General features: G+C 39.8%; 1 protein-coding gene across 17 annotated transcripts in view; it reads right to left on the reverse strand.

The window, feature by feature from the left end:
- DOCK3 (dedicator of cytokinesis 3) overlaps window positions 1–9,348 on the reverse strand; it is a 186,378-nt gene extending 177,030 nt beyond the window's left edge. For 6 of the 17 annotated variants that reach the window (XM_071755614.1, XM_071755613.1, XM_071755608.1 and 3 more), the window contains exon 1: window positions 8,910–9,347. In XM_071755614.1, the coding sequence (XP_071611715.1) occupies window positions 8,910–8,946 (37 nt within the window). In that variant the 5' untranslated portion in view covers window positions 8,947–9,347. Of the gene's footprint in view, window positions 1–8,909 lie in introns of all 17 variants that reach the window. The other 11 variants (XM_071755610.1, XM_071755607.1, XM_071755606.1 and 8 more) reach the window with 3 other exon arrangements.
- Between the last annotated feature and the right edge of the window lie 17,347 nt (window positions 9,349–26,695).

A 26,695-nucleotide genomic window follows, 5' to 3' on the forward strand; every position in this document is an offset into this window, starting at 1 on the left:
GCTTTGATGAAGAAAGTTAGAGAGTGAAGCCTGTTTTCTACCTTTTACTTCCCCAGAGACAAGAGAAGCTGTTTCTGCAAGACCAATGCTTCAAAAGCAGTCTTCCCTGGGGTAAAACCCTTGGAACACATGGATAATTTAATGCTTATCAGAAAAAAAAACAACAAACAAACCCACAGCAAACAACTCAAAACACATCAGCACAACTTTATTCATAACTCCAAGCAGATCAGCTTACTCAAAAAGGATGAAACAGAACAGCAAGTGGGCAGAGTGTATAGCAGCACTTTGCTGTGTGCCTGACAGAGCAATGAGGGAGCTCTCCCCACAGCAGCAGCACAAGATGTTCCAAGAGGATGCTCAGCTGCGTGGTCAGCAGACAGCAGGACCAAGCACAGCAGCTCACAGTGATGGCCTTTCTGTGCTCTTCCCATACTAACAAGTCCCTCTCAGAGGAGCAGCAGCCAACAGAAGCTATAAATACCCACACAGATAAATAGATATTCTGCCTGCTCACTCTCTTCATGCAAGGCCAGGTGCACAGGTAGCATGCAGATACACTTCGTAGTGTGTAATAGCATTTGCCCAGGCAAAATTACCTCACAAAACTGGTGATCCTAGTTCACTAAATGCAGTGAAACTAGAATGTTGTCTGTTTGGTTTGTCCTGGTTTCAGTGGAAACTCTATCCCAATCAAAACCAGGACAGTTTTTCAAAAACTGAGTTGCCAGTCATTTAGCTCATGAGCATTTAGAGAGGAAAAAAACCAAACCAAAACAAACACAAAGAACCATCAAAATTCAAACCACAGTTTTCAATAACCTCATTATAATACTTCATGTATTTTGGGATTATTTATCCCATACTGGCTTGCACACATGCTCTGCCCATGTATATAGAATAGCAACTTATACATAAACTTCCATAGCTCAGAACATGTGCCTAGGTGAAGTGGGCAACTTTAAGCAAACATTTCCATAGGCATTTTTCTCTACACAGGAAGAGATGGGCAAAATAGAAACGGCTGCTCCTATCCTCCCAGATCGAGATCCAGCTACTGGAAACACACATACTGCTCCCTACAGGGACTATTTAACACTGTGATATTCTCCTAGCAAAGGTTTTCTGCTACCTTTACAACTTGTTAGGGTAGACCACCCCACAGAACGCAGCAAGACAAAGGGCAGCGTGCAACCAAACACCCAATCAGGCCTGTAAAATGTTACATGTTGCTTTCAGTTGGCTTCTGTTAAAGAGTTCTTGGTTTCTCCAACATGTATGTCATGTTTCATTTATCAAGATCAGAAGACTGAAAGGGTAGTAAATTAACAGCTGGCAGAAACATCTCATTCACAAACATTTGTAGAGGGAAGAGAGAGTCCCCTGCTGTTCAAAAACACAGAAACGAGATTTCTAGAACAGTAAGACACAAAGCTCACTGAACTATCATGCAGCATGCTGGGTAGCTCAGATATATTCAAAACAAAGAGAATAAAATAATTCTCCACTCTGTCAGGTACCTGCTGCCAACACTGAAGTGTTTAGTGTGTAAGCTTTCTTGTAACACCCAGAGAAGCTTGTACTTTTGTTTCAGAGTTAGTGGTACCAGCTTACCTCCCAAAGCAGAGTGACCTGCTTTCAGACACCTAGAGTTAGGTGGCACCACTTGTCATAACATTCTAAGGCTTAATAAAAGAATCGCAGAAAATGGTTTGGAACCTTGGCCACCATTTAGTTCCAAGCTCCCTGGCATGGGCAGGGACACTTCCCACCGGACCAGGTTGCTCAAGGCCCCCTCCAACCTGGCCTTCAAAGCCTCCAGGGATGGGGCAGCCACAGCTTCTCAGAGCAACCTGGGACAGTGTCTCACCACCTTCACAGGGAAGAATTTCTTCCTAATATCAAACCTAAATCTACCCTCTTTCAGACTCAAGAAAAGAAAATGAAGTCAAATGCTGCAGTGGGACCAGAGAGAATTCTTATCCTTGTAATAAGTAATCACCTCACAACTATACTAGGTAGGAAGCACTTAATTTTCTCAAACCCACAGTTACCAATCTTCCTAATGCCTCCTGTAAGTTTTGACCAAAGGTTCATTGTTTAAACACTAAAATATTTCTAAGATGAAGAAATTACAGTTAAAAAAACACAAGGGATGCTTTCAGGATCTCAGAAGATATTATAAAGTTAATTTTGACATGCAAAAACATGACTGGAGGTTTGATTTTAACATCAATCACTTGAATGAGAGACTTCATATCTCTGCCTTCAGGTTCAGTGAGTATACAGATTTTGAAACTGAACAAAGAGCAAAATGTGGTGATATTAAGACTGATTCATAACTTAAAAACAATCAGCAAAAAGACTGCTGTCAATTTCAACTATTTTTCAAACAAGAACTGTATTCTTCCTTTATCCAGTTCCTCAGCATACAAAACAGCTGAGAAAACACAATAAACTTAATGCACTTTACAAATTAAGAAAAAATTCACTGAGATAAGAGAAGTTGCATTAGGCTCTTCAATAGCTGAATAACCTTCCCAAGACAGCATTTGATCAGCATTTTCACAACCAAATATGAGGAGTCCTCCCATTTCTCCAAAGAACCAATCTATGAAATGTGTATGACCAAAAACATCACTAGTTGTTGTAGGCCAGAGATTTACAGCCCATCCATATAAGAACATGTTAAATAATTAACTTATTAATTTAGAAAATTTGTTCATCTACATAGTGCATGTGTGCCATTGTGCATATGAAGACAACTAATTTAAACTGAGCATAAAAATAAACTTCCAAAGAACTAGGAACACTCCAGACGTGTCATCACATACTCTGTTTTTAATTGTAATTGATATCCCCTGCATTAAAAATGAAGCAAAACTTGTTCCTTGAATAAAGATGAAAAGCCCCAACCTCTGCCAATGGATATTCACATTCCTATTCCCTGTTTTACCAAGAGCCCCATGACAAACTGCATGCAGTACCATCATCAGCCTTTTTTTATCCCCAGGCCTGTTCCTGAGCACTGCTGTCTACAAAGCCCCTCAAGTTTAGCCCAACATTCACATTAACAGCTTCTCTTCACTTCCTCCAGCAAGTAAACAAAAGTATTATATTAGGAGGAATCGTGAGAGAATATTATCCATTCTTTCCAGCAAGTCAGTAGCTGTCCATCTGCACAGGAACACTAGTAAGGCCTTACCTCACTCTGCCACCAATTTTCATTAAATCTGTAGGAAATGTATGCCTGAGACTGCCAACTCTCATCAACAAATGTCACTCTGTGCTGGAATAAAGGTATTGTTAGGTGAGGACAGAAAACCTGAACACAAAGATTCCACCCTTAGAAAATAAGTCATAATATAAAAAACATTCTGTGCTGCACATGTGGTCAGAGATGGTAGCTTCGTGTTAGCTCCACCCTACTGGCAAGCAACTTTAGTCTTGAAGGTCTTAACTGAACACATAATGTGCCATAACTAGAAATAAATGGAGAAAATAGTTCTCAAAGCCACCAAAATGTTGTAAGTTATAACCCATATTGCACTACTATCACTTCTTACTCCAAGATCACACCTACGTTCCCATACAAACCACACAATAAACTGCTTAACATACACATCTGATCCCTTGCTTTTGTATGCAGTTTGGAAAACTGTTTCTCAACTTCATTCCTCCTGTATTGAGAAAGTTTGGGCTAATTTCTACCATAAACTTACTTGCAGACAATTGGTATTTAGATGATCTTGAACTAGTAATATCTTAAAGATTAACTCCATAAAATTAATTAATCCAGCTCTGCAGACCAGATATTCACAAGAGGGACCACAATGTCTTTTGGCTACTCTTTTTCCAGTCTTTTTCTTCTCGGATTGATGAGCCAAAATATACTGATCTCTTCCCACAAAATGGTGTATCTCCAGGTTATCTCAGCAACAGCAGAGACACACATTTGCACTGAACTGAAACAAAAATAGCTCACTGAGTTAAATGACACCTCACTAAACTTTGCTGTCTATACTGAAAGTTTCCAGTCAGCTGTATCTCGGGAGCTGCTCTTTTCCAGAGACATTCCAAGGTGTGATTCATTTCTCTTTGAGTCAAATAACGCATACACATTTCTCCTTTATGACTGATAAATTCCTTTGCCCATTCTTGAGTCCCAAGGGTAAAAAAAAAAAACAAAACAAAACAACAGCCTTAGGGGCAAAACACTGAATGGAACTAAAAATTCCTCCAATGCACAGATCATCCAGTTTTACTGACTAACAAGCAAGTCCCCAGGTATCACCACCAACTCCCAAACAACACTGCACAGAAGGTTGAGCAGTATGTCCCTCCATAAAGCTGTGGTTCCAAGACAGATCACTCAAGAATATCCTTAGTCACCTCCCTCCTGCTGCCAGACACTGAGCTTCTGGCAGTAAGGTAACAAAGATTAAATATAATATAGGTCCCATAACACATAATAGAGTTGTAATGATTGATTTTGCTTCCCAGATTATTGAAGGGGGACTTTCTCCTAATTTGAGGGAAGGATTCTTCTCTCTCAGAAACTTTTCATTCTAAACTTGTAAGGAACTGCTTTGGTGATACAGAGAAACTTAACAACAGAGTCAAAGCTCTTCTTGTTTAGAAACTCCTTTCTATGCAAACAGGTAAGAAGAGAGTAGTGTGCCCAGAGTCTTGGTGAGGGAAGGCAGACTTGCCAAGTCTTGCATTCCTACTTTTCCAAATACAAATATGAATTGAGAAATGTACAAGCCAAGGTTTAGTGACAAGGAAAAAAATAATTATAAAAAATAAAGATACTGATCAAAGAGCAGAAGCTGCAGTACAGAACTGTAATTAGGACAATATACTGTTCCATTCTTTCTTGGGAGGAGCAAGGGAAATATTAGTTATGTGCATTTTGCTTATGGATTTACTTTTCAGTTACCCATTAAGTGATGAAAGTAAAGAGTAAAAATTTGTTTTAAAGAAAACTATTAACAAATTTTAACACTAATTCTTTGAATAAACTAGGAACAAGTCCTATTTGTTCAGACAGTTTTTCCTTCTCAGAGACTTAATACATATTTAATATGGTCAGCCATACAAAGTACAGGATTAACTACATTAAAAACAAAAACTTTGAGAATCACCTTGCTCAAATTAAAACATGCTCTTTGCACAAAAATAAAGCAGCAGAAAGTGACAGCCTAATGAAATACATAATCAGCTCTCACACACACGCCAAATTTTAATTAACAGTTATTTACTAGAGTTCTCTCTGCTTAGCTATTTGTTTTAATTCATTATTACTCAATATTTGCTTTAGAAGATTAATGTAACTAATCATATCACTTTAATAAATATTTTCTTAGAGACTGATTTACAAATATTAAAACACTAGAGGGCTAGAGAGTTAATTATCTTCAATCAGCAGTTCAGAAACCTCACTAATTGTTTTCAGAACTGGTCATCTGAGCACCTGTGGAAGAACTGTTTGCCTTTCAACAGCAAATGTGAAGTTCTGGCAGTGTAGTTAGGATTAGATGCACTGAACACAAGTCTTTCTAACTAAAACAGAAGGGAATTATTCACAGTTGCTACCAGGTAGTAGCAGCAGCTACAGCAGCTGAGAAATACATTCAAAGAAGAACATAAGGAGTTGTTTAATTTGATTATTTATTTAGAAATACCCTGAGCGATCTTTCAGTATCTTTGTTGCAGAAGTATACGACTTGTATGGGAACTGGGCAGCACAGTGGAGTTGTACAACAGCAAGCAATTAACACGTATTTTAATTGCAACCAGACAGGCAAAGAGAACTTCAGAACACCAAAAAATCCACTGACATTCACATCAGCAATTTTCACATCCTCTCTGCAATCAAGAGTCTGTGTAGCTTAAAGGGGTATCTGTGAAGCAGCTCCAGCAGGGATGTAACAAATGTCTTTGTCTAAAACTCTTTGAAAGCCAATGCTGAACACAAAGCCCTTCTATACCCACATGTTGAAAAAGGGAACGTGGTGTCCTTCTGCAGGAACTGCTTCTGTCAGTCATCATCTCTGAGCCAGCCACCTATCTAAGAAGCCAACACAGATCAGACTTTTCTTTCAACAAAGAGAAGAGCATCAGAGTTGTCCACTTTATATGACACTTTTGGTTTCCTTGATACACATAAACAGGTACATACAGGGCCTGGATGCCCAGACATACCTTCCTATCTCACCAGAAAGCTCTCTGTGGTATTCCAGTTGCAGAAATAGCCAATTTTTTTTCCACATGACTTACATCAACAGGGCATAAATTTTATTACCTTACTCCAAAGGCACACCAAAAACTTTTCAGGGTTTAACAAAAGCACTGAAAAACACATGGAGATTTTTTTGGATAAACAGTGGTCAAAACCAAACTACTAAAGCCCAAGGCATAACTTCATTCCAGCAGCTCTTGAAAAAAAAAAAAAAAAATTGCAAATTAGTTTATTTGTGAAATCAGAATAAGTTACATCAGGGCAAAACAAAACTTTTTTTCTTTTTTTGCTACTGCTCCTAACTGTAATATTTTAGATCTACACCTGTAGACTACTTTCTCCAAAATGAACAAAAATAAACACTCCAGCAAGCAATGACAGATCTAATTTTGAAAATCTAGTGCTCTTTTCCACACCTACAGTAACAGAACTCCAGACACAAGTGGCATTTTTCCACCATTTCTACTTCTCTGGAGGATTACCAACCAATTTCAATTACCAGAAAGTAATTAAAGCTACCCAAGAAGAAAAAAAGAAAAAAACAACTTGCCTAGAGATCACCAAAATTGTGAAGACTTAGGAATTATCTCAGACCTACCTACAAGTGTGCTGTCTGAAAAAGCAGTATCACCATCACAGGAATACTCTTGAGACAAGAATATTCCTTGAAACAATACTTGCTTTAATTCCCTACACTCTCTTCCCGGTGTTTCTTCTAGACTTGGTTACAGCCTGAATGGAGATTTCCCATAATTTCCTCCCATATTTCTGCAGCAAATAAATTAGTTCACCTACATTCTGAATAAGGTAGCATACATATGCTGCTATTGGAGAACATGGGCCAAACAAAACTCTGATTATCAAACCCTGAATCACAGCAAAGAAAAATGGCTGGCAACCAGAACACAGGAAAACCAAAAAGACTTGGTAAATGAGTAATTTTCCTGAAACATCTATTACAACTACAACTGCAAGCTTAGAACTAGGACAACAGAAATGGTCTTTCACCAGCAATTAAAGTACCAGCAAGTATGCTCTAAACACCCAGGTGAGATGTATCAAAGCTCGTTAACTTCATATATTCAGTGACTGACAGAGTAGAATTGCAAGTAACAACTTCATTTATGCCACCTGTGCATTTTGCCCTGCACTACTTGTTACTGCCACCTGTGCATATTGCCCTACAGCTTCTCATCTATCACACTGTATTTGACTACATTTTTTTAAACAAAAGCAAATTCCTTATTTTATTCATTATGAAGATATGTGGAATGTACTAAGCAAAATATCTGCTGAACAAGATGAAAAATTAAAACATCTCCAATACATTTTGTTGTCTGTTTGACTAAATGGCCAATTTTTCTTTTAACTTTTAGGATATTTCTTTTTTGTTTTTTTGTTTTTTTTTTTAAATATTACAGGCATTAAGACTTCTAATCAGTCACAAACCAGCTGTCAAAAACCCACTTTAACAGTACAGGTTAACAGATCTCTGTAGGAAGTTTGTTTATATTTTTTGAATATTTGCAGAAATTGTTCATTATTACACACAATAGAACTTAAAAATAAGTATGAAAAGCAGATAGCTATACATTGAACTAAGAATTGAGGTAAGTAATGAGAGCAGACACTAGCTACTTTCATTATTATATATGCCAATAGTTTTTAAAAATTAAAACAAAATAAGCAAAAGTAAAGTTAAAGAAAGTCTATGTCTTCTTTCCATTTCACTAGGCATGACATTTCTGCTTCGAGTAGAAATTACTGCACACTAAAATAAACGACAGCAAAGCCACCGATGATGATCTTTCAAATTAGAGCAAACGCGATTCAAGATGACAGTAAAATCTGATTTACCATGAACAACGAAATATCACCATGACATGCACACACAGAAACACGCAAGCCGTTTGCAATGAACGCAATGCACCACCGACACCATGACCCTCGATTATGCCCCCCTGGAGCCCCCGGAGCCCATTTCCAGCCTGACAAGCGGAGCCAAGGCCGGGCCGGGCCGCCCCCTCCCCACGCCGCGGCCCCGCCGCTCCGCACAGGTGCATCACCGACGCCCCCTAATGACATCGCGGCACAGCCATCCATCCCCTTTCCCCAAACTCCACATAAACAAGATCTCCACAAACCGCAGATTAAACGGGGAGAAAAAGGAATCGCACGCTTAAGTAGATTAAGGGCTAAGCGACTCGTTTTCTGATTATTTGTGCAATCGGGACCCGCGCTCCGGCCCCGAAAGTCTACTTTTTTTTTCTTTCGCTTGCCGACCCCTGCTTCGCGGGGGAAAAACTCAGGGAAATAACACAGATCAAAACAGACGCAGGCGGGTTCAGCGGGCTCTGCGGGCAGGGGCGGGCAGCAGCACAGCCGATGCCCGCTCTCCCCCCACGAGCGGCCTCCCACCGCCCCACGAGTGGGGAGTATGGGGTCTGCCCTCCTCGCCATCCCTCTCTCTACCTGCCGGGCAGCGAGGACGGAGGCGGAGATCATCACCACCCCCGCCAAGAGGCAGCGGCGGCCGGGAAAGGGGGGAGCAGCCGCCCCCACCACTCACACACACACACGCACACACAGCCCCCGGGGTCCGGCCGCTGCGGGAGTCGCGGTGAGGGGGGCGGCGGGGCGGGGGAGGGGATGTGGCAGCACCTACCCACGCCGTATTTCTCCTCCTCGGTCGGGCTCCACATGCTGCTGCTGCGGCGGCGGCCGCCGGCCGCGGATCCCCTGGGCAGAGCGCGGCGGGCGAACGCCGCTCATGGAGCGGGGGCGGCTTCTTCTCTCCCCCCCCACCCCCCTCCGCGGAGGTTCTGCTCCGCGGCCGCCGCGCCGGCAGCCCCCGCCTCACGCTCCAGCCGGGGCTGTGCCAAGAGTCCCTTTGCCGCTGCCGGGGGGCGGGAGGGGGGGAGGGGATGGTCGCCCCCCGCCCGCCCGGGCAGCAACAGCCGCCGCTCCCCTCAGCGCCCGGCGGGCGCTCGCCGCCGGCCCAGCGCCTCTCCTAGCGCGGCTCCGTCACCCCCGCGGGCTCCGGCCCTGCCGACGCGGCGGCCCCGCGCTGCCCGGCAGCCCCCAGCCCCCTCCTCGCCGCTGTCTCCGCCGCCGCCGCTCCCGCCGTCGTCGCCACAGCCGAAGGGCTCCGGCTGCTGCCTCCCTCCCTCCTTCTCTCGATGGAGCCCTTGCGCGCATGCGCGGCTCGAGCCGCCTTTCCCCCCCCCGCCTTTTCCCCCGCCCCGCGCGGCCGCACGAGGCGCGCGCGGGCGCGAGGCGCGGGGGCGGCGGCGGCGCGTGGCCCGGGGCGGTGGGCGCGAGCGGGGAGGGTCCCGCAGCCCCAGAACCGGCCCCGGCCCCGGCCCAGTGCAGCACCGAACCCCCGCGGTGTCTGTGAACAGCGGGGGGGTTCCTGAGCACCCCTCCCCAACAGGCGCTGAGCTCGGCGGCTGAGAGAAGCACCCCGAGCCCCGCGGTGCGGTGGGGCAGCCTCTGCAGGGCCCTCGGAGAACGCACCCGAACTTTACCCGGCAGGGGGTCCGACATCTTCTCTTAAAAAGAGAAAACTAGAGCTCGAATTATTTAAGAAAAACCAGAAAAAAGTGAATGCATACCAAGGAGGGCAGGTGGGAGATGCGCTGGGGAAACGTCCCACTCCCTCCCCCTCCAGCAATCCCTGTGAGCCGCAGGGACAGGACCGCAGGTGTGTCCCACACACCTGGGAACCAGCAGGTCATAGGGCTGGGGCAGAAAAATGTTTTAAAAACTACAAAACCCTGAATTCAACTCAAGTGAATGGGAAAAAAAATCCTCTTTTTTTTTGTTGCCTTGTTTCAGACCTCCCCGGCAGGAATCCCATATATACACAGGTGATGTTGCTACTTTGAACCCTCTTGTCTGAACAGGCAGAGGCACCCACTGCTTTTATGGAAAATACATCGAGTTATTTCAAACAGGGAAACTACAGTAAGCATACTTAAACTGCTTAATGAGTTATTAGTAAGACCAGTTATTTCTCCAAAGTATTTTTGTTCACATAAGTGTACAGTGGTAGCATTTAATGTTGGCATTTGACACAAAGAGAATTAGGAAATGCACTCTAACTGGTGGCACCACCAGCCCTTAGTGAGATTAAAATTTCTCTGATAATACAATTTAATTTTTTTAATTAATTTCCAAAGCTTCTAAGGAGCTGGCCAAATTTGTACATGCTGCACAGTCAACAGTTATCCAAAATTTGAAATAGTTTTTAGATTTCATCTTTGAGTACATTTTTCATCTCTACTCTTTCCATAAAACATAAATTTGAATCCCTCACAGCAAAATAAGGTCTGAAACCTGTAATTCAAAACTTTTCTAGTAACTGAATTTTTGAACACTTAAAATGTTCTGCCAGACTAGGGACTTTTGTCCAGTAAGAGCTTTAGCCTTGAGAACGGCAGCCAACAATGCTTTTTATACAGTGTTTTCAGAAACCTGTAAATAAATTGCTTGATGTGAAGTTTTAGGATTAAACTTTTTAACAATGTAACTTCTGATATACCCAACACTTTTTATAGAATATCTGTTCTGTCATTATATAATAAAACAGTACGAAAGTCATCAATTTGCACCACATAATTTAGGTTGCTGTGGAAACCTTCATTATTTATTTTTTTAACGTGCATTTTATGTTTCAACACTGAACAGGGACAGCTTTCTATCTGGGCTTTTGTTTGGTATTGAGCTGTTGGTTTTTGCTTTTCTATGTAGAATGGAAACAGAAAGTGGCCAATAGGTAAATATGTCTGCACATCACTGATTTAGAAAAAACAACTGATTCAATCACACCTTAATTCATATTCACATTTAGGCACATATATTTACAACAGCTTCATTACTTCCCTTTCTGTGGCACTCCCACAGCATGCAAAAATAGGTTTTTGAAGGGACAAACCCTGACAGTGTCAGTGAGTTGTGTCTGTAGGCTGCTGCTGGGCTTCAGAAATTGGTTTAGGATATGTATATGTAAATATCAATAATAAATACCTCTTCAGCTCTTATTAGGTCTTTAGGAGCAGAAAAACTCTGTAATGACAGGAATGGTTAATTTTCCCAGCCTCTTCATTCTACAGCCTCAGCACTTCATGCATTCTTCTTGCTGCCAAGATAACCAGCACTGAAACAGGTACTTTTCCTGCTTAAGAAAAAAAAAAAAATCAGTTGTTTTTTTTTTTCTCAAAATACAACTATGTCTGAGTTGACTCTTCCCCTAAAACTAAATACAGAATGACCTTGGGAAGACAAGGCAAGAACCTTGCAAGGTTAGACAAACTCTGAGGAGAAGATCAAAATAGTTGACCTGTAAGGAACAAGAGACATTAGCAGTAAACAAGAGACATTCTGTTTAAGGGCAACTATGCCTTTTGTATTTCCTTATCATGGACACATAAATGATAGCACTAACAGGTATGGTCCTACTGATAACAGATTACTTTTATTTGAAATATAGTACAGAGTATTACATATTTATTCCAAACAATTTTCTGCACTGTTGCTTGTGATACCTATTTTGGAACAAAGAGTCACTAGAGGGGCATGTGACCCACTTCAGGCAGAAAAAACCCAGTGTATCTTACTGTGGAGTCAGTGGAATTCAAGTTTGCATAACTTAAAGTTACCAAATACATTTACACCTGTTCCTCTGATATATGCACTCACCAGTTTAATGAGTCTCATAACACCTCCACATAAATACTGTTTGCTTTAGTAAATACTCTCAGCTTAAGTGTAGAAAGAACAAACATCTCATCCTGTAGAGGAGGTCGAGGCACCAATCTCCCAGCCAGGAAATAGGTCTCAGGATCACCCACGTGCTAGAGAGAGACTGGAGCAATCAGTGACTATTGCACAGGGCTGCAAAACAACTGTTTTCTGCTGCCTTTTTTGCTTTTCTAACCGAACTCTCTCCTGCCAGCCTCAATATTCATATTATTCCATAAAGCATGGGAAAACCACAGTTGTATTCTGCAAGCATAAACCAGAAATTCTGAGGCTTGTATGCCCAAGATTTCTTTCCGGAGCTGCTTTTATTTTTCCTTATGGTAACAACTGCACATTTAAAACTATTGCCACAGAATTTGAATCCAATGCCTACTTCATTAGCTAAACAAGCTATGGTTTCAAGGTTTTCTTAAGAAGTTTTAACAACTCGCCTCAGCAATCAAACTAAATTTCAATATTTGCTATAAATGTCAGAGCTCCTACAAGAAGCACTTCTTGGGTATCACAGGTCCCAGACACTAATGCTTTTCAGAGAAAAGTGGCCTCCCTTTGCACAAGACTTCTGAGCTGCCATTCTGAGTCTGTGTTACTACAATTCTGTGTTGCACCATATGGAAATAACAGGAAATGCACACTTCAAGACCTTGTTTAATTGAACAAAACATGTGAGAAGGAAAGCACTAATCACTTTCAATAACTCTGTTAAAACAGTTTTAACAACTGTGTACAGGAACTGTTATGTGAGAAGTATTGTGAGTTGCTTATGGTTAAGTTAGAATCATAGAACCAGAGAATTTTTAGGCCATGGGTAGGGACACTTCCCACTAGGTCAGTTTGCTCAAAGCCCTGTCCAGCCTGACCTTAAGAACTTCCAGGGATGGGGCTTCCTATGTTACTGCTTCCCAGGTTATTGAAAACACAATTGTTCTTATCCAAACAGAATGCTCAATAATGTTAAAGACAGTATTAATTAAAATAGATTAGACAGTTCATCATATATCTTGCCATAATATAGATGTGATCTGAAAGACAGCTGGCTGGGGAACTGAGAGATTTGACACAGTTTCTTTCTCTTAAATAGATCAAGGGAACTGCACAATCCTTTCAAATACTCTGCAAGGGACAATAGAAGGTCAGAGTGCAGATTCTCATACCTCCCTGCAAGCAAATGTTACTCAGTTATCTCACCCTTATGGAATCATGGAACACAACACTCTCTTGCCCCCTCTTTCAGGTAAGAGCATCCTCATGTTTTACCCTTTCTACCTGCTGTCAGGGCTATAGATGCTGGTACTTCTACTTCCAATATTACTTCAAACCTCTGTTTTAGAAACATAACCAAGAACCCCCACTTTCAGGAAAAAATAAGCAAATAAATTAATAAATAAAACAGAGCTTAATTCTAACTCCCTCTGAGAGTCAATTTATTTGATTAAGTTGCCTCCTTTTCTACACTTGTGGCTACAATTTTGTATGTTTATTTCTTTAAAGTTTGTATTCTCTCCCTGTCAATGCAAACAACTTGACTTTATCATTAAGTTATAAATTCCTCACCTTGCAGGGAGAAAAAAATTCAAACCAACAAACAAAAAGGAACATTCTATCACCATAATCTGTAACCCTTTTGAAGCACCAAGTGTTTGTCCATTTTACCTTAGAACAGGGATTCACATGTCACAAGAACTGAGCTATTCTTCCTTTGATGGGGTAATATGAAACTTTTAAGCAGGAAGTCTCAGCTTTGAATGTAGATCCAAATTATATTCTTTATCCTGTTGCACAAGGCCATCTCATGGATATTTTCCTTACAAAGAACAGAACAACCATCACATTAGGAATCTAAACACAGCAACAGACAGTAGTTTTTTTCCCTCTAGGGCACTGCAGTGTCTGTGCCCCACAACTTCATTCACCTAATTATTCTTTCATCAAGACGATTTCTGATTAGGGCTCAGGATTTGGGGGAGGATTTTAAAGGCCATTATCTTAAGACTCCTTTTTTTAATTTTTGATTCAGAATGAGCTCCTTATAAACAAGTCAGAGCATTTCTCAGAGAGGCAGGAAAGGAAAACAGACCCCTAGACACCAGGCAGCATTTCCAGCTTGCAGTTAAGCAGTCACTCCATCCCTTCCTGAATGCCTGAAGCAGGAGCTGATGATTGAATGCAACCAACACACACCTAACTTTTATCACATCACATATGGGAACCATATCAGTTACAATACTTCTATTGTTCTATTCCTTTAGTACCTTTTTTTTTTTTCAATACAAATTGAAGTCAACATAAAATATTAGGGTACATCCACTAGTTTTGGTGTCATCTTTTTCAGAGCAAAGGTAATCTAAAGTTATTGGGGGCAGAGAATGAGATACTTTCAAATGCCTCCAGAACATAAGATACATGGAGTTAAATCTCAGCTACCTTATTCCCAAACCCTCAAAAAAAAGTTAACTAAGAACAAGTAACACAATTTGCAGTTACAAATATAATGTTAAAAGTTACTTTTACTCTATTTGTAATACTGCTTGAAAACAAACCATAAAAATTGAAAAAAAACATCACTTGCAAAGGACAAATATGGATTTTGTTATGCCAATATATCACAGTTTGGAAGTTGTTGTTTGCTTAGAAGATATGTGGATTAAGTTAGGACAATAATTTTAGGTGGGGTTTTTTTGCCCAAAAATAAGAGAGTGGACTGACTAATGTTTTAATACCAACAGTGTTCATCAAGTACAATTCTCAGTATAGGAGGTAATTATTTAGCTGCACCTTTTTAAAAATAGATCACAGATTATGCTGAACAAATGTTTTCTTAAAACTAAAGAAACAGTATATTGTTCTTCAGTTATTAAGAGACAAAAACATTTGAATCTTCATGTTGCATAAATAATAAATTTGAGAAAAATACAATTGCAGCCTCATTCTTGCTCATCCCTAATGTTCTCACTACAGCAAATTACCTATTAAAAGAGTGAGAAATCACAGAACATTAATTAGCACTGTTGTGACAAATTGATACATTATCTTATTAATTTATTTTAATGTTCAGGGTATAAGAAACACTACCAAAGTAATAATTACTTCCTATCTTATTTTTTGAAATGGCAGCTCAGAAGCATTTATGAACTTGTCTTGTGAGCATGGTGTTTTGTTTTGTTTTTTACTATTTCTGACCTTACGTATTTATCATATATTTATTTATTGCCTTGAAAAAGATTTCTTTGATGCTAAGAAATGTATACTATTGAGATAAAACACCAGAGAACTGGTTTCATCCCTCCTGGAAGGGAGGAATTGCCATTCCAGAGGCTAATGAACTTATTTTAGCTATCACTTGATCATTCCCTAGCCAAATCTCTCCACGTGAGTGAAGAGTTCTGTTTGTTTTTGCTCAAGTGCTCTCTCTGCTGTTACTGCTCTGTTTCAGGGACAGTGGATCGCTGGTTCATAAGGACCAATCTAACACACCTCCGGTGAACAGCAGCTCAGGGCTGAACAGTTCTATATCCTTATTTACATACATCGTGCTGACCTGCACCACCGCCAAGTGAGCAGACGTGCTTCATTTGGATTCGGCTGAAAGGTCAAAGCAGGAACACCTTCTTACCAGCGTGCTTTTCACTTGCTGCAGAGCCTCTCTGTTCCACGGCTTCGGCCCCGCAGCTTTGCTCTCTATTCCGTACCCCAGGGCTGCTCTTGGGATCTGAGCCCTCCCGGCGCTGCGGGCAGGGGATGCGCAGGCCCCGCCCCGGCGCTGTCCCTGGTGCTGCCGGGGCCGCACCGCTCCCGGGCCCGTACCCTCAGCCTTCCCGGGCCCTTACCCGCACCTCTCCGGGTCCCTTACCCTCAGCCTTCCCGGGCCCTTACCCACACCTCTCCCCGTCCCCACCCGCACCTCTCCGGGTCCCTTACCCGCATCTCTCTGTGTCCCTTACCCTCAGCCTTCCCAGGCCCTTACCCGCACCTCTCCCCGTCCCCACCCGCACCTCTCCCAGACCCTTACCCTCAGCCTTCCTGGTCCCTTACCCGCACCTCTCCCGGGCCCCAGCCGCGCCCCAGCTCAGGGGAGGGCTCTGGCACAGCAATCTCCCTTCGCTGTTCTGGCAAAGGAGACCAAACCCGACCGTCTCCAGATCTCGGGGTTTTCATGGAGAGAGAACTATCTGGCCATGTTGGGCTGCTCACCATCTGGCCATTACCTTTTGACCTGTGCAGAGAATATGTTGTTATCTGGAAATAAAGCTAGCACTAAGAAAACCAGGTGGAAAAACTAGAATTTAGAAGTACTAAGATAGGTATTTTTGAAGTCAGCTGGACATATCAACATTCATCCCATTTTGTTTTTTACAAGAATGCTACTGCACACTGTTTAGCTGTGGGCATAACTATTCCAGTTCAAATACCAAAAAGAATGGTTACAGGAATATATCATCATGGCAAGGTGCTCAGTACTCAAGAAATGCTGCCTAACATTTCCTATTGTATTGTCCATATTGATTACATATTTATATTAAAAATACAAACATCCAATACGCTTAACTGTAAAATTATTTGGGTTTATCTAGATAAATTCAGTATTTATTATGTATTTAAAATAAAGAATGTAGTTTGATATTATATAAATATTAGTAAGCTTAAAAATATTTTTAAGATTAGAACAATTACAAATGCAATTAGTTTAAATGACAGCCAAATCAAGTTTCCACCTTGTCATGTGTTCAGTGAGATTCTCCCCTTAACAAGCAGATGACAGTTAAGTTGTCATAGGAGCTTCAGATTCCAAAATGAATTTGAAATAATCCCTGTGAAAGACATTACAATATTGTTATGTTTAAGAGATATCTTCTGCTTGTGTTACCCAGTGTGCCAAGACCACTCCATTCTTCTATACAGCAAACTTTGAAACCTTGTCTCATGCACACTCAAATCACAACTACATCCAAAGACACTTAGGTTAACTGGGAGAGGAAAAAAAAGAGCTTTGCCCTATGTAATGAAACCAAGATCTTCTTGAGCAGAATACAAGTAGAGTATTTTGTTACCTGACACAGCAGAACAATTAGTCAAGCATAGCACTGCTGCAGACTGTCATGCCTCTGAGTAAAAAGGATGAAGTTACTGTAAATCCATCCAAATACTTATATCCAGTTCTGAAAGTGAATCAGCACAAAGTGACCAGCAGATGATTCATCTAAATTACAAAAGCATGAACACCTCATCAGCTATCACCACAAGGAAGTAATCAATAATTACTGCCAAGTGTAGCACAGTCAAACTGGCAAGGAGCTCTTAATATATCCAGCAATCTTCTACTCAGAAGCAGAGAAAGGAGTTAGATGACATTCACATATCTCCTCAAGGACACTGAATATTCACTTTTCCTTAATGTTGTTCTTGATAGAACAAATACATTTCTGAGAGTTTTTCACCAAGCATAAAGAATATGGATTCAGACCATTTATCACCTCCCCCCAGCCCCCGCCCCCAGCTCAGGGAACCACCCATGTGTAAACCCAAGCAGTAAAGACTTAACACAGAGCTCCTCAAGCTGCTACATCTCTACTGAGTTGTAGACAGCTCAGTTGGGATGAGAGGCACTTTCCTGAAAATGAGCAAGAAATGTCCCCAGCTCATGAAGTGGCTGAATCAGGTGACTGAATCAGTCAGTGGGAGAAAAGGCTCAGATGAAGCAGGATGTCTTCCACACGGAGAAAAATTACCATCTAAGATTGTGCAGTTGTAATGTAAAGGCAAATGTTCTTTATCTACTGTACAGCAATACAATAAAACTTCAATTTTTTCTGCTACCCTTAAGATATTAAGTAAATAGCAACATTAATCAACATAACTGTCTGTCAGAAGCAGAAGTGCAGAGCTCTCCACAAAAGCTCCCACAGAAACATTCCATTGGAAGGGAGGCCACTGGAAAAGCCTGCCTGTGTTATAAAGGGCCAATGAAAGGAATTAAATCTCAAACAGTGGAAAAGTGATGAGAAAATAAGCTTAAAAACATCACTCAGAAACCAGCTATGAGCCAGGTGGTGTTTCAGCCACCCAAGTGTAAGTTTGAAGATTTTATTAAACCCATTCATTCTTTCAAAGGGAGGGGAAGACCTGGAGAAGAGTTTGGAAAAGCTATTTTTATAACTGGTATACTGCTACCTACAAGGCTTGACACACAGTAAAGAATAGATTCAGTTACAAGATTTATTTTTCATTTATCATTTATAAATCACCAGGCAAATTACCATCAGGTTCTGTATTGGCTATGGCTACTGCAACCTTCCTACATGGGAAGAATAAACTTAGATATTTGTTTAGTGATACTAAACCCAGCAACCAATATAAAAATATAACATGCCTGTCAAGCAAAGTGTAAATATACACTGCAAACAGATTGCTCAACTAATGAACTGGTTAGGATTATGTAGATAAAATTCAGATAACTTTTAACAATTCCTTTTTTCTCCCTATTGGTAATAAAACCAAATCTCCAGGAATTTAGACTCAGCATGGAAGTGTTTTATTGATCAGAATTAGAAGAGTGCAATTTTTGATGCAATTATTATTACATTTTCCTACTAAGATGAAATCTTGTCTTTTGGTAGCTGATACATCTCTCCTTCCCTACTGCAGTTTTCAAAAATACTGTTTTGTTCTCAAAATGCTTGACTGTATTAGCTTGAGTTGAACCATGACAGCTGCTCCTTGTCACCCTCTGGACAAGATGCATTCAGCAGCGATTTAAGATTTCAAGCTGCTGTCTGGGGGAGCTAATGGCAGGATTTCTAGAGGACAGGTAATCTTCCACTAATACTAATTCTACTGCAACCTGGTAAAATCTGTTGTTCACCCACTAAAATAAATTTATTGTTCCTTACTAAATAGTCTGGAATTCATATTAATTGTTGCAGTTTGCAAACTGCTCATTCTATGACGAATAATGAAGGCAGTAAAAGTATCTTTTATTAGGCCAAATCATGTCATTTTGAGGGAAGAAACAGACACATTCCTTGATGTACAACTCACTGAAGAAATAAGATTATTATAATACTACCAGTGCATACAAAGAGGAAAGGACTGGAATTTATTACACAAATATAACAGATTATAGCTGGAATTATGAAATACAGCTTATCCTTTAAGAATGGCAAATGAAAAATATAACTAATAATTCTTTTTAAAAAAAAGTAAAATATATAGGCTATATCATGTAAGTGAAATATTTCACTATTGTGTGGGAGACTGCTGTCTGAATAACTAATTAGTAATCCACATGTCTAATGCACTGTTTAAAAGAACCTGATAAAAGCATCTCAGGAAAATTATAATGAAAAGTGATAAAAATAAATTACAGAAATAAAGGGCAGAAATATAGATATACCAGTGTTATGAAACAAGGACACAATAAGCTAATGAAACATAAGTAGCATGGAGAAAACAGAATTTGTCTGAGTCAAAACAATTTTGGGGAACGATGAGCAAAAAAAGAGTTTGCTCAGGATTTTAAAGAGCATTCCAGGATTTTATATGATTTAAAAAAAATAATTTTATTGCTTCTAGAAATTGTATCAATTTAATTTGTAAATAGATTACTATTTAAAAAAACTTGAATAACAACCAAACAAGCAAAGCAACCAGGAAAAAAAGGCTCAACAGAATAAACACCCCAAAGAAAGTTAACAGTGCAGATGAAAAATCTAAGAGGGCTTTAAACACGTCCAAAGTCAGAAGAGATAGGTACAACTTAACAGTGCAGTTAAGTGTAAAATGTGACAGGAGAAAGTCTGAACTTCCAGAATTCACTTTGTACTAAAACATGGAAAGGACAATGAACATTTTTTAGATCTGATTGTTTTTTAAAGGTGTGTGTCAGGTTCACATGCTGAATGGCAAATTAATACCAGGCATTTGGTGTGCATGTGAAAAGAATTATGTGTAGGAGATGAAGGTCAAAGAGTTCAACACAACTAATTGGGAACCTCACAGTACACAGCTCCAATGCCTAAAATATCTCCATACCTCAGTGTCCTGTTCTGAAATCAGAAATTTGTAATATATTTCATCCTTTGATTTCAGTCTTAAAATGAGACAGATTCATTACTTGCCTTTAGAAGGCAGAACAGATCCAAGCATCTATTTCCTGATCAAACATCTGCAGCATGCAAATTCTCAAATGTTTTGAATGAAATGCTAAAGGGAAAACAGAAAATGTAACAAAACATAAGCTTTCTTTAAATATAAGATAACTGCTTCTCTGGATAAAACTATATTTATATGATAATCTACATGTAATCTACCTTAGATTCAATGAGACTAATCAGTGCACAAGGCAGAGAAAAAGACCTTTGTAAGGGAGCTGACTGCTTTAGAGATGCCAGTGGGTGTAGACTCCTCTGAGGGAATCACTTCTGAGATCCTCTTATCACAAACTATTTGCATCAACAGCATTTCCACAAAACCCCAGAAACTATATTAATATAAACTGACTGTGATACAACTTGGAAAATCAGTGGAATACCAGGGTTTCCTGGGAAGAGATGGACAATTTTAGTGACAGCAATCAGGATGGGATAAATGCTAATAGTGCAAAGCAGATCATCCTTAGAAATTATATCTGCTCTAAGCTTTAGATTAATTGGTCAAAAATGACTGAGGAGGGGAAAATAGCTGTGATCACAGGATAGATAACAGCTGGGCCTGTGGTGCAACCAAGGGAGAAAAAAACTGAGTGTGATCCTGGGATGAAACAGGACAGATCTTTTCAAAGCAGACCAGGCCTCAGTAAAAACTCTTAGTAAAAACTTGTGAGTACATCCTGTAGTCATATCAACCATTTTTCAGCAAGATTATTGTGAATACAAAGAGAGGCTGTTAGAACAGTTAAGGAAATGGAAGATATATCACATAAGAAGAGATAAAGAGAGGAAACTTTGCTTGCCTAGCTGAGAAAGAGAAGACAGTTTCTGTTAGGAGATCATTGCCAGTCCAATGTATTTCAGAAAGATCTTGTTACACAGTAAAAAGGTTTATCTTATATTAGATTGTTTTTGTAGTAAAACATATTTTATTCAGAGCATTCACCTCCAGTTTTAAATTAAATACATTTATCACCATTGTCTTTTGGAAGGAGGAGAATTTATATATTATTCCATAATAAAAATGAACCAGAAGTAGTAACAAGCCTGATTTTTTGATGCTCTATTACATATTATAGGCCCAGGAGCCAAAATATGTACCTGAAATGTACATTAAGCAGTGTGGGAGGTGACTTGTTCTTCCCAAACATGGAATGGGAGTGATGCAATGAATATCCCTGCATGGACACTTCAGGGGAAATTTAGCATAATACTAGAAAATAATCCTGAAACCACTAAAACATCCACTGATCATAGCCAAGAGCAGCTGTGAACTTTTAATAATATTACAGAAATTACACAAGAAGTGGTCCTGTAAAAAAAGAGTGAACTACATGAAATGTATAGATATATTTTAAGTTTACTGGCTTACAACAACAGACAGGTTGAGCTCCCTAAAGTTCAGGAGTCACATGTTTACATTTTATTCTAAGGCCATATTTATGGAAACTGCAGCCTAGGAAATACTTGATTCAGGGGACAACCAAAGCCATATGATTTACTCAAGCAAGCTATAAAATAGTGATGAATCCTACACAGGGAACTTTATATTCTGAAGCTGTAAGATATCTGATATACTTTCAAAAATGACTTTCACTAATTCAGATCTTTACAATGCACAGATGCCTAATTTCTCTAGGATTATATGCTGATATATTAAAAAAGTTTTCTATTTACAATGAATATGAATCACTGGAGGCTTCCCACTTAATGTGATAGAAATGTGTTAGCTAAAATGCTTTGGGGACACAAGTATTATAATATTGAAAAATGTAATGGTAATTGTCATTCCTAAAATACCATTGATGTGCATCCTGGGCACTACAGATCTATTAAAGATTAATATAACACTGAAGATTTTACTACTTTTCCTAGCAGTAGCTCAGTCATGACAACTTGAATGAATCCATCAGACTGCAATAAGCTACATAACTAATCACAACAAACCTCACATGGTTACAAGTCACAGGGATGGAACATGGAGCTTGGATGGATTCAGATGAAAAGGGAAAAAATTATTTCTGACTAATTTGCATTAACCTAATCTTACCACAAAGTTCTGCCTCCCTTTCATATTGTAACATATTGTGCCAGCTTTTGATATCCACTCTTCCCGAAAATCAGAAAAGGTTCAGGAAAAAAGAAGTCAAAATAATAATTTGAGGTCTGAAAAAAGAAATCTTCATAATATAGAGATTTAAAGAGATCAGCCCCTTTAGCTCCATGAAAGAGAAGTGCAAGGCACAATATGATCAGTGTCTGTAAGCATATACACAAGGAGATTTCTGATAGATTTAAATCTAGCAAGCAAAGGCATTACAAGATCAAAAGGCTCAAAGCTGATGCCCTGCTCAAGCTGGAACAGGTGCAGATTTTTCATCATGTGAGTAAATTAGTACAACCTACCAGAAGATGTGAAAGATTCTTTGTTGCTTCAGCTTTTCACTCTATGTTGGCTACCACTTCAGGAAACACTAATTATCTCAGCCAGAAAGGACAATCCTAAGGTAATTTATGATTGAAATTCTTTGAGTCACACTTTTCAGGGTAGGTTGCTATTAACATTTGCTATAGAACAGTTATTAAGGAGTTAATCCTAACTCAAATTTATTTTCATTATTAAAAATTATAAGAATATACTAGCACATATATAGGTCTTAATTTAAACTTACATCATTAGATGTTATATGCATTAAGGAAAGAAGTCTTTTTAAAAAATTAAAAACTTTTTTAGTATCCTTTCCCATACAGAATTTCATTTGTACATGAGTCAAAGGAAAGGAGCCTCATCATATATTAGTGAAACAGTCTTAAGATCAAAAAAGATCACCACAAGACATGGCATCTTTGGAATTTTCACAGGAAAAAAAAAAGTTTTAGCTGCTAGGATCCTGTGAATTTTCCTTTTCTTGTAGTTCAAAACTTCCTCCCAGGCTTAATAAACCAAAAGATGCTATAAAACATGACAACTCTCACTGGCATATTGACAGACTATGCTTAGTCTCAGTGGGCAATACCATCTACACATTTGGTATTAAAGAGAGAACTACAGGTTTGTCTGTTGGTTTAAGAAATGCAGCTGTTTGATACTACTCAGAGATTTGGAATGGCTGAATAAATCCTGGAAATGATGGCTCAGAAAGCAGGGGGTCAGTAAGGTGGTTGACACCAACCAGTGAAATTCTGAAAACAGAAATTAGCAGTTTTTAAAATATACAACATAAACAGTATCTATCCCATTATTTACATTTATTTTGTCATCCTGCCATTCTACATTTGCTCTTTCCTCTCTGCCTATCCTCAGAGTCCCAATTCCTGTGCCCAGGGGTGCAGTGAAGTTCCTGTCTCCCTGGCAGAGCAGAGCACTGGGCAGAGGCAGCACCCAAGGACTCTCAGCCTGAGACTCATCCCAAGCAAACAAATTGAGCTGAAAACAACCCACTAGCTGCTGCTCCAGCTTCCCACTCATCTGCTCTTTGTTAAGATGATCAGCATTCCACAGTCTCCTCACGCTTCTCTTTGCTTAGAGAAGGAAAAGAAGTTCTTAATACTGTGTAAGCTCTAACAGCTCTCCTAACCATAGGCTGCTTTGGAATGATGCAGGCCTTGAATCCATTATCAAATGGTGAAGACTCAGATGTTCAGAAGGTAGACAATGAATTTCCCATAAAATTGTAACTTCCCATAAATTGTAACTCCCATAAAATTGCACATTTTCCAATTAAAAAAAAAGGGGGGGGGGGGAATGGGGCTGTGGCACTAAAAGCAGGCACAGCATTCTCAGCCCTGCATACTGGCTCCTACTGCCAAAGGGACATTCACCAGCAGACTGAGGGGGTTTATGTGCAGCAGCTTCCCTGGAACAGTTCATGGAAAGGACTCCACACTTTAAGCAACCTTTTTTCTTTCTTCTCAGTGTTGCCCTTCTCAAATATTCCAGGCATATTTCTACTTGCTGCCCACACCATCCAGCTTATGTGTTGCTTTTTTGATGATTCGTTGGGTCAGCTAATGCAGTAAATGTTTTAGAGGATTTTTTTCAGATTAGGCTGAACCTAGCAGAGTATTACCAGGTCAGCAGTCTTTACCAATTACTTACAGTGCTAAACATTTACTGTAGCAAAGGCCTTGATTAAAGTGCTAATGGAAAAGGCATCATCTCAGTGATTTGAAGCACAAAGTTCACTTTTGTGTCAGACTTTCCAATATATGACTCCATGAACTCAGCTGCCTGTGGAAGAGAATTCCTTGCTTGAATGACTGCACTAGAGTTACAGGAAAAGCTCAGATGCAGATGATTAAATCTTGATAGATTAATCTTGCATTTTCTTTCAGTAGTTATATGGAGCAAGGTAACAGATTTGTAGGGATGCAACAGTCTTGGGAAGTAGTTGTGATTGCCCATGTATTCCATCCTTCCTCAAGGGTCTTTCCACTTGAGTGTGAATCTAATGATTCCTGTTAGATGTGGGAAGACAGATGGTGTTAGGCACATGCTAAAAAGTCAGACTTACAAACCCTTCTTGGAGTTTGGAGAAAAGGCAAATTAGAAGCAGTGCTGCTTACTTCACTGATCCTTCTTTGTCTCCAGTGAACTTCCAAAACCTGGGGCAAGCAAGAGCCTTTTCAGACCAGAGCACTCCCTTCTGCTCAGGATTCACATACAGCCTCACCTCGATGTTCTGCACTGTGAAGTGAGGCAGGAGGAACCTGCACAGCAAAGCAGTTGGTGCTGAGAACTCAGTGCCTACAATATAAGTCACTGGATAAGATCTGGTGTGGACTCAGGAACTAATGTTCTTCAACTGCTTAAAGGACATTCAAGGGTGTTCCTGGAGTGCATATTCTAGTTTAGTTTTAATCAGAAGAAATCCAATTTGTGTGCTCTGACACCACTCAGTGATGTGAGGCAAAGTGCAGTAAATGGGAACGACTCAGATTTATTTCAAAATTGCATCCAAGGTAGTCCTACTCTGTGGCAAAAACTGCATCTCAAGCTTCAAAATAAATGTTCTTTCATTGTAGACACTGAGATTAAAAAAAAAAAAAATCATATAAAAAGCAGAGAGCACTGAGTTGGACTAAAATGTGAACTGGCTCCAACTTTCTTAATTTTGTGTAGAGAATAGGGGCTTTGCTTTGAGGGCAACTTGACCAACATAAAATAAGTGACATGAGCCTTCCTACAAAAAGGTGCTTTTACCCTAGTGAAGGGCATGCTAGAAAATCCTGCACTGGTTCCAAGAATGAACACATTCCATTGCTCTCTGGGCCAGGATCAAGAACCAGTGAAGTACAATTAGAGGTTGCTAGAGGTTGCTATATCCTCTTTAGACTGCAGAACCACAAGATATGGCATAGATATAAAGAGAGTCAGCTGTCCTAGGAGCAGATCTAATAATAATTGAGTAGGGCATTTATCACAGAAAACAGAATGGTAAAATAGTAATTTACAATTAGTTCCAAATCAGGTTAGAGATAAAAATATCAAGCTAATTGGCTTGCCAGGAAATACTGAGTGGGAGGACCCTACAGGATTTTTGGAGCCTTGGTTTCCTGTGACTCTGTTGCTTGACACAGTAAATCTGGTTTATATGAAAAACAGCCTTCAAGAACTTCATAGGAAGAAACAGATACAAAGGAATTCCTGAAGGAAAAAATAATGCAGCTTTAAAACTGCAGGGACAATCACTCACATGGCTAAAAAGAATTGCAGTGTATTTAAGGATGACTGTGTTTCCAGAGCAGCTAATAAGAGTAATTTCAGTATTAACTTCCTATGAAAAGGCAATTTTCAGAGGTTGTGGTTCTATGGTCTCAAGTTTACTCCTGCTGTGAACCCTGATGTTATAAAATATATATCAAATACTGAACTTGTATAATTGCATTTCAAAATACATGCACAAATATGTAGCTGAATAGCAAAGTGAACTGATATTTAACCTCAACAGCTTTAAAGAAAACAAATTTTTGTAATTTAATCTCAATATTTGTTTCAAAGGCAATTTCTGTTTTTCTCTTGTTATTACAATTCTAGCTTTGCTATTGCTTGCCATCCATATTGGCAAGACAGTCCCCAACAGAGATTTTCAGATATAACCACTTCACTTCTGAGCTATCCAGAGCTTAGTTACATATTTCAAAGGGATTCCTCACTCCCCAACTTTGAGAGAATTTGAGAAAATAAAACCCTAGAATTTTCCAAGACAGACTGTATGGCTCAGCACCAGCAAACACAGCCAAATATTCCAAAATGCTTATCTACTCTGCTGAATACCCACTATTCCAAATGCTTAGAGAAATGAGCATTTATAGTGCTTGCACAGCAAACAAGGCTTTCAGAAAACCTGGTCTGTGGCTACATAAAACTGATTGAATCAGTGAAGACTTCTTAGAATTGAGGAATATCTGTTGTTACCTGAGGCTGCTGTAAGAATAAATTTAATTAAATGACAATAGGAGTGTATAAATGAGATGTGAATCACATTTTGAGGGGTATCTAAATGGGAACTTAAATAATTATGGTTTATATGGAGATAGGTAG

The sequence above is a fragment of the Heliangelus exortis genome, chromosome 12, assembly GCF_036169615.1.
Source record: "Heliangelus exortis chromosome 12, bHelExo1.hap1, whole genome shotgun sequence".
Taxonomy (NCBI): Eukaryota; Metazoa; Chordata; class Aves; order Apodiformes; family Trochilidae; genus Heliangelus; species Heliangelus exortis.